General features: G+C 35.4%; 2 protein-coding genes across 3 annotated transcripts in view; one reads left to right on the plus strand and one right to left on the minus strand.

Annotated features, from left to right (window-relative positions):
* The window catches only part of wrn (WRN RecQ like helicase), a 79,123-nt gene extending 68,195 nt beyond the window's left edge, over positions 1–10,928 (minus strand). For both annotated transcript variants that reach the window (XM_056466745.1, XM_056466744.1), the window contains exons 1-9: positions 10,849–10,928; positions 10,687–10,750; positions 10,504–10,577; positions 9,394–9,512; positions 6,579–6,724; positions 5,516–5,664; positions 3,578–3,727; positions 2,761–2,803; positions 2,536–2,644 (exon numbers count right to left, since the gene is read on the minus strand). In XM_056466745.1, coding sequence (XP_056322720.1) covers positions 2,536–2,644; positions 2,761–2,803; positions 3,578–3,727; positions 5,516–5,664; positions 6,579–6,724; positions 9,394–9,512; positions 10,504–10,557 — 770 coding nt within the window. In that variant the 5' untranslated portion in view covers positions 10,558–10,577; positions 10,687–10,750; positions 10,849–10,928. The remainder of the gene's footprint in view (positions 1–2,535; positions 2,645–2,760; positions 2,804–3,577; positions 3,728–5,515; positions 5,665–6,578; positions 6,725–9,393; positions 9,513–10,503; positions 10,578–10,686; positions 10,751–10,848) is intronic.
* LOC130236146 (uncharacterized) overlaps positions 10,388–12,407 on the plus strand; it is a 37,772-nt gene continuing 35,752 nt past the window's right edge. The window contains exon 1 of the mRNA XM_056466742.1: positions 10,388–10,449. The gene's annotated coding sequence lies outside the window, so the exon portion shown is untranslated. The remainder of the gene's footprint in view (positions 10,450–12,407) is intronic.

Genomic DNA, 12,407 nt, shown 5'->3' on the forward strand with positions numbered 1-12,407 from the left:
GAAATAAACGTGTTTAAAGGTAACACTTCATGTTTATTAAAATGTTAATCTAATAAATTGTTTACAGAAAAAAAATTCAGTTAAATTTAGTTTGACAAAGTAAAAGGCAAACATTTTCACATGCAAGTGTCAAAAAATATTTACCCACAACCTATTTAGTTATTCAACCTATTCACAAACAACTTTGCTGTGTACTCATTACAATGACTCTGAGTTGCACTCATTTTTCATATAATAGTACAACATTGAGCGAGTCGAGTATAAAAACACATTTTAAAAGTTAAAGTTAAAGCTTTCAGGCTTTTTAAGACTCTACAGAAACTCTGAACTGCAATGATTCAGTTACGTTTTTTTAAAGAAAAAACGTAAATTATATAATTTTTAAAATGTTGAGCTTTTACAGCTACATTACACACTGCATGGAAGGTAATATTGGATAAAACATAATAGGTACACAATATTATAATAATAAACCCACTACTGTCCCATATCAGCTTTGTTCAATTGTTTGATATTTGCACTGTTGTTCTATTTATAAAACATTTGTTAGTAACACTTAGTGAATAAAATATAATGAAAATGTCACAGTGAATTACAAGAAGTTTGATATTTAAAGTCTGTGAACCCGGAAATTTTATTTCAGTATGCTGATGTACTTCAAAGATAAACTGAATATTGTGTAGGGGTAGGGAATTTCTTTTTTCTAACGGTAAGAGGGGTGTGGTTAAGAAATTAAAATCATGAAACTGTCATCAACAGAGAAGGACCGCCACTCCAAATACAAAAACAAATGATCAGACATTGAGAAGATTACCATAACAAACTTTTTTCAGTGGATCAACTTGCATGAATTAATTGTTCAACTATAATGTGTGCTAGTAAAATAAACATACATTTTTATTTCAAATTAACTTTATAGGTGCTGTAGGTAATTGTGTTCAGAAACATATTTTGTTGTGCTGTTTGAAAGTCTCTTCACATTCCAATAGTAATGATTAAAGTCAATGATCTAAATGTATTTGTACGTATTTTAATATTCTGGGTAAGGGATAAGACTAAAAAAATGTAAAAAAATTATTTGAGAGAGAGATCAACAAACGCTAAATCAAAACCTTAAAAATCCTGAATCAATATAGAAGTTACTTTTGCACGCTGGAGGAAGGATGGCACCATGGCTGAAGTATTTCTTTTAGAAAGGGTAATGTTGTGTTTTAAATCTATTTTAGTCATGCAGAGCTGATGTAGATTGCTGTTGTTACAAACAGGTTATTTGCACAGAAGTGTTGTTCAGCCACTGAAATCTTCCGATTAAAGATTGATGTGACTTTTTAATTTCATAAAAGACCTTTTACAGCATCGATAATGTAGATTTTTGTTTAGTTTAATAACAAAACATAAGTAAATAGCGCTATTTCGCCTCGTTCCGGCTTAGTAATAAGCCTAATTCCTGCACCCTGCTGGCCAACCACTAAGCATACAGTAGTTACTTTAGGATAAAGCGTGTGAGAGAGTGAGTTTTGCTTGCTACACAACTGAAAACGTGTTAGATATAATACAGTTTTTCGTTTGGAATTGCAGTATTATAAAGCAATCCAACTGGCGAACGATGATCTAGCGGACTGTCTACTATCATCTTTAATGTGTGCATTCATGATATCAGAAGGCGTGGCATTGGACGGCAGGAGTGGGACTATGTTTCAAAGATATTATGCTAACCGGTTAACATTTTGGCAGATCATCTACTGCACCTTTAATGACAATATATAATAAAGTGGCAACATTACTGGACCCAACAGCTAACCATGTGTGAGTGAAAAAAAAAAACGACTTTAAATGTGAATAGGTGTTTTATATACGTTATCTATGAAGCATAAGGAAAGATGAAGAGCAACACTAAAACATCCCACATTCTCCGCTCGTTCTACACCTGCACTGTGGAGAGCATCCTGACTGGCTGTATCACCACTTGGTATGGGAACAGCACCAGTAGCAATCACAAAGGCCTACATAGGATTGTGCGAACTGCTGGACGCGTAGTAGGAGGTTAGCTTCCCTCCCTCCAGGACATCTACACTAGGTGGTGCATGAGGAAAGCCAAGAGAATCAGCGACTCCAGCCACCCAAGCCATAGACTTTTCTCTCTGCTACCCTCAGGCAGACGGTTCCGCAGCATCCAGTCACGCACCAGCCGACTGAAGGAAAGTTTCTTCCCTCAGACTATCAGGCTGATGAACACTTAACACACCCCACACAAACTCTTCCACACCCCTCACTGCACACTATCAATATGTAGCATGCACTGCACTTTAACCAATCCATACTTAAAACAATTCTGCCTACAGCTATGTGTACACCTATTTACATATTGCTATCAACATGCTGTTGTATGTTGTTGTATTTTGCACTGTCTGTATTTTGCACTGTCTGGAGCCAGCACCTAAGCTTTTCACTCATCACAGCACACATGCTGCTGATGATGTGACAATAAAAGTGATTTGAATTTTTTTTTATTTGAAAAAAAATCCAAAAACTTACCCGTGTGCGCAGTCGAGTTCATTGGGAATATGATCAGACAGATCTTTTAGATCACAAGCAATCTGAAACACTCTCTCTTTCAAGCTGAGCGCTGAGGATCCTGAGCGACCTGACAGCAAATGAACACAAAGCAAGTGTACAGAAAGACAGATGTAAATATACACAGTGTTGGCTAAATGGTACAAAAAAAAACATTATTTGATCATAAAGCTAAGCTAATCTCACCAGACATCATTTCCTGTAGTTTCTGATAAACTAGCAATCCAGCCTGTTAGAAAAATAAAGCCAATTATGAGGCATTTAAATTAGCATCAAGATATAAATATTGTTTAGCTTGTCACTCATACCAGTTATGGCCCCTTTTCACATTTCTGTGTTTCTCAGCAGCAGAAGTCATAATAAATTGGAAAACTAAGTGTGTAGTGAATGGGAGAGTACAACAAAATATTTTTTTTGCATCACTATTTGCTGAAATAATAAAACAAAAACTCAACGATTGTGTTATCAAAGACTTTCAGAAAAAAAGAAACAAATTGTGTGGGATGGTGTGCAGCCAGAAGATAGAACAATGTCAAATTAAGCCCACAGATGCTGCATTAGAAGCACCTTGCATTGGCTGGGTCAAAATACATAGCTGGGCTTCTAGCCTAACCTTTGGTTACCTGTGACAATGCCAAACATAAGGTTTCAATGGTGCAGTGAAAATCTTGAGTTGTGGAGAATTTGAAACACGTATTGTTCTCTGATGAGTCCACCTTCACTGTCTACCCTACCTCTGGGAGAGTTACGGTGTGGAGAAGTCCCAAAGAAGTGTACTACCCAGACTGTTGCATGCACAGAGTGGAGCATGGGGGTAGATCAGTGATAGTTTGAGCTCAATATCATGACATTTCCAGGCCCAATACTTGTGCTAGATGGAAGCGTCAACTGCCAAGGATTACCAAAGCACTCTTTAAAATGCTGATGACCATTAAGCAAGTCATAACAGTCTTGTGAAAAGGGTCCATACCTATTTACTGAATTGCTGTTTCCTTAGACTTACGTAAGCGTCTGTGGCAGCGTATTTCTTCTGGTCTTCAGTCAGACCAAAATCATCCCAGTGACTGCAGCGCACCAGTTTGTCTTTGAAGAGCTGCTTCTTCAACAAGTGCTTCACAAGGCCATCCAAACTCCACTTCTCACAACATCTCAGCTAAAACACACAAACAACAATTAAACATTAATTCATCTCACTCAATATCAGCACGAACATTTAATACACGATTTCTCATCATTAGAACTAAGATTTTATTTTCTGTACAGAACATAGAGGACAATTTACTTGACTAAAATAGATATTTTCCCTGCTGTATGTTAAGTATAAGTATAATGTATAAGTATTGAACATGTCACCATTTTCTCAAAAAACATATTTCTAAAGATGCCATTGACTTGAAATTTTCTCTGGATGTTGGTAACAACAAAGAAATCCATATATGCAAAGAAAACAAATCTTATTAGTTTACAAATTAAGCTATGTGTAATAAAATGAAATGACACAGGGAAAAGTATTGAACACATGAAGAAAGGGAGGTGTAGAAAGGCAGTGAAAGCCCAGACAGCAGCTGAAATCTCTCAATAGGTATTCAACAACCGTCTGCCTTTCTTTATTGTAAATGAGTATAAGCTGCTTCAGTCCAACATCTACATTAGCAGGATAATGAAGATGACACCAGGGTGGACATTTCAGCAAGACAATGATCCAAAACACAGGAAAGGAAACTCTCAAACGCTCTCAGAGAAAGAAAAATCAAGCTGTAGAATGACCCAACCAATCACCTGACTTGAATCTGATTTAAAATACAAAATAAAGATCAGATTTGATAGACGAGACCCAGAGAACCATCAAGATTTTTAGTCTGTTGAAGTCTGTAAAAAAACTTACACCCGAGCAATTTATGTGACTTTATTCTCTATATAAAAGACATCTTTAAGCTGCCAACACCAAAACAGCCTTTTATAAAAAGTATTAAATACATTTCCATAGTTCAGTATTTTCTCCTTCTGTCATTTCATTGTTAATACACATAACTCATTTTTCAGATTTTATTTGTTTTATTTTTATGTTCCTATTTTTTGGGTTTTTACCAAAATCTGGTTCAATTCCATTTCAACCGCTCCTTTAGAAATATTCCCAGGAAAAAAACATGATGTGCTCAATACTCATTATCCGCTGTATATGTAATTGTATTTGTTTACAGGAATGGTTCACCCAAAAATGAAAATTCTGTTAACTACTCTCCCTCACATACAGGGGTGGATAAAACTGGTACATTAATGTGCATGTGCAGTTAAAATAAAGATACAACATAAGAGAAGTGTTTTTGTTGACCAACGCTGTTGTCAATTCAGTTACAACATTGGTAAGATAATAATTACAAATCTTCAGTGTTCTTATGCGTGTAAAATAATGATTATTTTTCTTTTATAAAATTATTTGTTCTGCAAGTAGCTGTGCCAGTAGGCTTTGCCTTTAGTTTGTTGCCTTAGATTTAGGCTAATACATTTAGATGTGATTCAGATGGTGTGAGACATAGAACATATAGGCTCAAGCAACTTTTATATTAAGTTTCAGTCATTTGTCCTACAATCTAACTTAAATAAATTACTGCAGATGGCTAAAAATCCATAAAATCAATTTGTTTACATTTTATGGCAATATTTTATTGTATTTTAATTAAATTTTGTTGTTGAGTTACCAATTATTAAATAAGAAAAACTACAGTACACAAACTACAGGCTGTTCTGAGTTGCAAGATTAATTTTCCCTCATCATCAAGCTATCTCATCACTTATTCAACATGAAAACCCATACTCAAAAGAACCCATGATTTGTATAATTCATAATATAAATTTAATTCTTAGTTGGAAAATTCTTTTGATTAAAGTATGCCATTAAACAGCCATATGATGACGTGTCCAAATCACTAATATAGCATACCTTCTCATTTGCCAGATCAGAGAGCTCAACGATATTCTTCAATTTGATGTCATAATCAGACAATAACTTCCACTTGTCACCCTCAATTCCCACGCCAACTTTCATAATGTTCTCGTCTTCTAGAAACATCTTCAGTCCAGGAGGAAACCCTGAGAAATAATAAAACATTTGATGTTTTAGCAATTTTAAACAGCCAAATATACTTCTCTCAGTATCTTTAATAAAATACAACCAGAAAATACAGGTCATGCTGAAAAGCACAGAGGTTTTAATTCACCATGTCATTCCTTTTGGAAAGCACCTGATTGATAATGGATGTATTTTTCAGCCTGATAATTATGGGATCATTAAAATCATCTTTTTAAGAGGAAAAACAGCTTATAAAACACAATCAGTCAGGAACCGTCCACCACAGAGCCCAGACCTGAATATTAAAGAGGCAGCATGGGATTACCTTAACAGAAAAAATAATCAAAAACAGCCTACCTATGAATCTAAAGAAGAACTCTTGGAAGTGCTGAAAGAAACCTGCCTGCAGCTTGGTATTGTATTATTCACAACAAACTACTTTATTTAAAACAAACATTTCAGGACAGTCACCCAGAGTTTCAGAGTGGGATCATTCCCAAGCGTGGTTAAGCGATTTTGTTCTGGAAAATTAGTTTTTATTCATGTTAACATTTTGGTTATTTTAAGTATTTTCTGTTTGTATTATAACGAATATACACACATACAGTATACACAGGTCGGACATTGAAACTGAAACACTGGCCAATTTAGTGTTGGAGGTTTCCAACAGTGAAAGCAGAGTGAGAATGTTTATTACAGAGTAACAGCACAGTTTTGCTTAAAATATTGCAATGCACACAACATTATATCAGAGTTCAAAAGAAGACAAATTGTTGGCATATGTCTCGCTGGCACATCTTTGACCAAGACAGCAAGTCTTTGCCACATATCAAGAGCCACGATATCCAGGGTAATGTCAGCAAACAGCCAATAAGGACAGACCACATCCAACAACAGTAACTGTGGACACAAATGGAAGCTATTTGAAACACACCTGACATGGAGGAGATGTGAAACAGGTAGCATTTGTCCTCAGATGCACACAGCTGCACCATAGCAACTTTCTTTGTCTTCCCCTTGGTGAAGCTTGGTGGCCATTCCAGATCAAATCCCACCGCTGAGCCAGATGCCAAAGCAGATCTGGACATGACAGACAAAATTCAAATATAAGCAATAAAATTGTCCACTTTCATTCATGGATTACAAATTACAAACGTAATTGTGTGTAGTTTCTAACCAACATGGGACTGAATGACCAACCCAGATCCTTCAGCATCAGGTCAGGCTGTGTAAGCTTTATAAAAACCATCAACGACATACTAATCTAGGACATATTTCATTTCATCCCAAATGCAAAGAATCAAAGAAACCTTTTATTAAGTGTACTGATATTTCTGGATAATTTACTTCAGATTAAAATAAAATTGAGATATTATACATGAACAAAAGAATCTAACAAAAAAATCTCAATAGAAATTGTTCATGACTCATGATTTTTACGATAAAGGGTGTACTACTAGTAATTGTAGATTTAAAAGGCTATAGCATATAATTATAATAACAAAGAATATAATTAATTAAGAATGCTTTCGAGTTCTTACAGAATTTTAGTTTCTCAGTTTCTCATGCTAAAATATTGCATTCCCTTGAGAGACTTTTTTTGATCACTCACAAAACTTTTGCATTCCCTTAATAAACATTTCTGATGGAAATAACATGGTCTGAGAGGAAAAAATATTTTTTCAGTACAGTACATGAGCAAACCCAAACCTTTTAGAGGGAACAAAATTTCTTTGCTAGAGAATGCATTGTGAGTGAAACCCCGTAGCTTTCGAAGAGAAGTCGCATGAGTGAAAAAATGCAAAAGTTTTTTGCAGAGAGCAAAAAATTGTTCAAATATAAATTCATAGCCCAATTTTTTTATATGTCAGTTGTGGTTCAGTACTAACAAGAAGAATCTGGTGTCAGGCAAGACGTGTTTAAGCAAAAGATGCCATCTAGGCACCAAAAATATGTTAAATTATATTATAAATTAGGGCTGAACAAAATATTGTTTAAGCATCGATATCGCAATGTGTGTATCCACAATAAATCACACCGCAGGATTAGATTTTAAAAAATTTGATAAAATAATATTTTTTTTTATTATTTTTACAATGATGACCACTTTATTTAACATTGTATTGTTGAATTTCTATACTTAAATACTGTTACAGTGCCCAGAAAACCATAAAGCACTGTTTATTTAAATATTATTTTTGTATTTATATGTTTGTAATTTATTATATTTTATGCAGATGCACTGCATTGAAAAGACGTCCATCACAGTTTAACTAAATTAACGAAATCTTTCCAAATAGAGTTATTCATATCATCTGGTAAAAATTTATTCATATTGCAATATTCACTCACTGGCCACTTCATTAGGTACACCTTCCTAGTACCGGGTTGGACCCCCTTTTGCCCTCACTTAATCCTTCGTGGTATAGATTCAACAAAGCATATATTGACATGATAGCATCAAGCAGCTGCTGCAGATTTGTCGTCTGCACATAAATGATGTGAATCTCCTGTTCCACCACATCCCAAATGTGCTCTATTGGATTGAGCTCTGGTGACTGTGGAAGCCATGGGAGTACAGTGAACTCATTGTCAGGTTCAAGAAACTAGTCTGAGATGATTTGCGCTTTATGACATGGGGCATTATCCTGCGTGAAGTAGCCATTAGAAGATGGGTACACTGTGGTCATAAAGGGATGGACATGGTCGGCAACAATTCTCAGGTAGGCTGTGGCCCTTGACACAATGCTCAGTTGGTTCTAATGGGCACAAAGTGTACCAGGAAAATATCCCCTACACCATTACACCACCACCACTAGCCTGAACTGTTGATACAAGGCAGGATGAATGCATGCTTTCATGTTGTTGACGCCAAATTCTGACCCTACTATCTAATTCAAATGTCACAGCAGAAATCGAGACTCGTCAGACCAGACAATGGTTTTCCAATCTTTTATTGTCCAATTTTGGTGAGCCTGTGCGAATTGTATCCTCAGTTTCCTGTTCTTAGCTGACAGGAGTGGCACCCGGTGTGGTCTTTTGCTGCTGTAGCCCATCTGCCTCAAGGTTGGATGTGTTGTGCATTCAGATATGCTCTTCTGCATATCTCGGTTGTAATGAGTGGTTATTTGAGCTACTGTTGCCTTTCTATCAGCTTGAACCACTCTTGCCATTCTCCTCTGACATCAACATGGCATTTGCGCCCACAGAATTGCCGCTCACTGAATATTTTCTCTTTTTTTGGACAATTCTCTGTAAACCCTTAAGATGGTTGTGTGTGAAAATTCCAGTAGATCAGCAGTTTCTGAAATAGTCAGACCAGCCCAACTGGCACCAACAATCATGCTATATTCAAAATCACTTAAATCACCTTTCTTCCCCGTTTGAACTGCAAGAGATCGCCTTGACCATGTCTACAAGCCTATATGAATTGAGTTGCTGCCATGTGATTGGCGGATTAGAAATGTACGTTAACGAGCAGTTAGACAGGTGTACCTAAAAAAGTGGCTGGTGAGAGTATATCGAAGCAAAACAAAATTTCACATTGTCAAATTTTTCCAATATTGTGCAGCCCTATTATATATGCATCTTATACTGGTTTAAGGCCACCACTGAATATAAATCAGCATTGCAGACAACATTAGTGACTTCAAAGTAGAATGTGTTTCTACTAACATCAAAATTAAACCTCACTGGTCCACCTTTTGAGGAAAGATTGTGTTTTTGCAAGATTCAACCAAATTTAATACCTTAAATCCTCTGATAAAAAAGAACAGTCATGTCTTTCCTGGCTGTATACGACTGTTCCACCAAATTCCAGATACGGTAGATGATCCTCCAAAACATTCTTTTTATAAGTCCCTGATGTCTGTGGAAACATACAATAAGCTAATAAAAGACATATTTATTTTAAAGAAAAAAAATGAAGACAATGGAAAATACATAACCAATGAAGCAATATTAATGACAGCCATCCTAATGACAGCGCTGTCATGTAGACAAATGATCCTACTTCAGCCAAATGGAAAAACAGATGAAATCATAAGAATATGGAGGACGGCCAGGTGTTTTTCATACAGGTGCATCAAGCTCAAATTTTACCACATTTGTTTTCCAGCTTAGACAAATAAGTCATTTCCTTTCCAAATTGGTCTTCCACATTGCCAGTTTCAGCAAAATATGTAGAAACATAAATAATAGATTAGAATTTTGAATCATTTCATAGATGTCAATGTGTTCTGACATCGAAGCTCTAGCCAGCACTCAATCAGTAATATCCACGATCACCAAAGACGGCATGCAAATATTATATCCATAGAACATCAAGCTTTGATGGCAGGAAGCAAACTTCATCAATGACTGCTTCATAACATGCAAACCGTTCAGATAGTGTTATAGCTGTGCCACACATTTTATAAGCTTTTGGCTTGATTTATACTACACAACATTGAACAAATGCAGAGCAGAACTTTCCATCCTACAGAACAAGTGGTGACTGCTTGGTTAATACTAAAATATATGTATGTTTATTTAATGAACCAGCATATGTTGACCAGTATAAAACCAGTATTTCCTGACTGTTGACCTGCAAACAGTGCTTTGGTTTGATTTGAATATGAGCATAGTGCTGCAGGTGTCTCAGTAAATAATGCAAATAAGTGGCTTTTCCTCTCTCAACCAATGAAAAACATACACATTAGTGAAAGCACAGGTAAAAGGAGAGCATTTCCTCCTGCGCATAACATGCCACTTGATGATGGCAAGTGCATGAAAGAAGAAAATACAGGACTAATACAGTAAAACAGGTCAGTATACTTTATTTGTTTGCGGTGTATGTTTATGTTGTAAGGTTTTCTCACGTGTTCATCCTGGGGTTTGTTATTCATCCATTCGGGTAGAGTTCTGTCACCCATTACAGCTTCTTTTCATTTGTCTTTAGGAGTAAAACATATTTATTACGGACACATAATAACTGCAACGTTAATATTAAAACAATAATGGCTGTTATTGATTAATAATACTTTTAACGTGCGTATACTTACATTGATAAACAAAACACACGTTTGCAGCTCAGAGCGCTGAATGTTTGAATATCCCGTTGTCTGTCTGTGGATTTCATTCAAGCCCTTTACACTTCTCAAAAAAGCTTTGATAACTCGCAGGCTTTATATTCGTTTTAAATATGAATTTGTATTTATACGTACCATTTCCAGTTACTTCAGCCAAACTCTCCCGCGCTGTATTCGTGTCAGAAATATCGAGTAACGCCACCTGCAGGACTGGAGAAAAATTAACACGGTGAGTACATCAGAACAGAAACTCTCAAATGACAGAAATCGAGAGGAAAACCCCCTTAGGAGAAGAGTGCCATGTATTATTGGAAAAGAAACTGCATTGGTCCATGTTTTAATTACCAGAAGACTAAATTAAATTGCATACATTTAGATTGTTTTGCTATTTTAAATAGTTAATTAACGTTAAGTGTCAGTCACAAATTTGTAAAATGCCCATTTCACAGCAGCGATTGACAGAAAGAGCGCGTACAGTTTTAACGTCTGACAACCGTTTGTTTTTCTCAGGTAAGAGATTAGAAGCAGGCTTGAAAAATAACGACTAATGTTAGTTACACCGACATAAACTAACAAAATCTCAGATACTGATTTAAGACAACGCGTTTGTCCCCTTTTATTTCAGGTACGTCTTAATGAACTTTTTCTAAGGTAAGAGATCGTGTTACATTTCTATTCATGTTCCCCATGTTTTTGAAGACTAAACATAACACGACATTCAATGTTTTTATAATATAACGTGAGTTATTATACACTGTAAAATCCAACACTTTATTAAATGAAATGAGTGTGGTTAACTCAAAAATCATTGAAACTGAATTCTAAGTTACTCATTTAAAGAGTTTTGAACTCAGTGTTGAAGGAAATGAGTTAATTAAAAACATCATTACTTCATCTTTAATGGAGTAAGTTCACAGTACTCAAATAGATTAGTTGTTTAACTTAAATTGTTTGTAACAATCGGTTTACTCAAACTGTTTGAGTTGTCCTAACTTATTGGGTTTTACAGTACCTAGTTGGTTTGAGTTCTCCATTTATTGGGTTTTACTGTGCTCAAATTGCTTGGTTTACTCAAATGGATTAAGTTCACAGTACTCATTAGGATTAGTTTTTGAACTTGTTGCAATTGGTTTCCTCAAATGGTTTGAGTTACCTTAAATTTGGGGGTTTTACATTGTACAAACTCCTTACTTCAGGCCCGTAGCCAGCCTGCTGAAAGGGGTGGTTCTTTTTTCTCAAAAAATTGACTTTTTTTGCAGTTATACGCCTCATCTTCTATTTATTTATGAGATTTAATAATGCACTTTATTGACAATTTTAAGCTCTATTTTTAGCTGAATTAGCTTGTCGGATGGTCATCATAGTCACAATTTTTGATGTAGCAAAAATATTTCCTAAAGATTAAGAATAAAGAAATGTGAAAAAAAAAATATTTTTAAAATACAAATTTATAACATTATATATCATTAGAAAAAAATAGTAAGTTAATCTGCTACAGTTTAAAACTGACCAGCACATTCAACTTTCCGAAATCAGAATTTGGCCATTTGACTCTCTTAATTAGTTATAGTTATTAGTTAGACACAGATTTCTTTACTTGAAAAGGCATCTTTGGATATCTTTCTTTTCTTGGATATTAAGTGAGTAAGCGACTGCACTGTTCAGGTGCACAGCACATACACTCTCAGAAATAA

The sequence above is a fragment of the Danio aesculapii genome, chromosome 10 (genome assembly GCF_903798145.1).
Source record: "Danio aesculapii chromosome 10, fDanAes4.1, whole genome shotgun sequence".
NCBI lineage: Eukaryota > Metazoa > Chordata > Actinopteri > Cypriniformes > Danionidae > Danio > Danio aesculapii.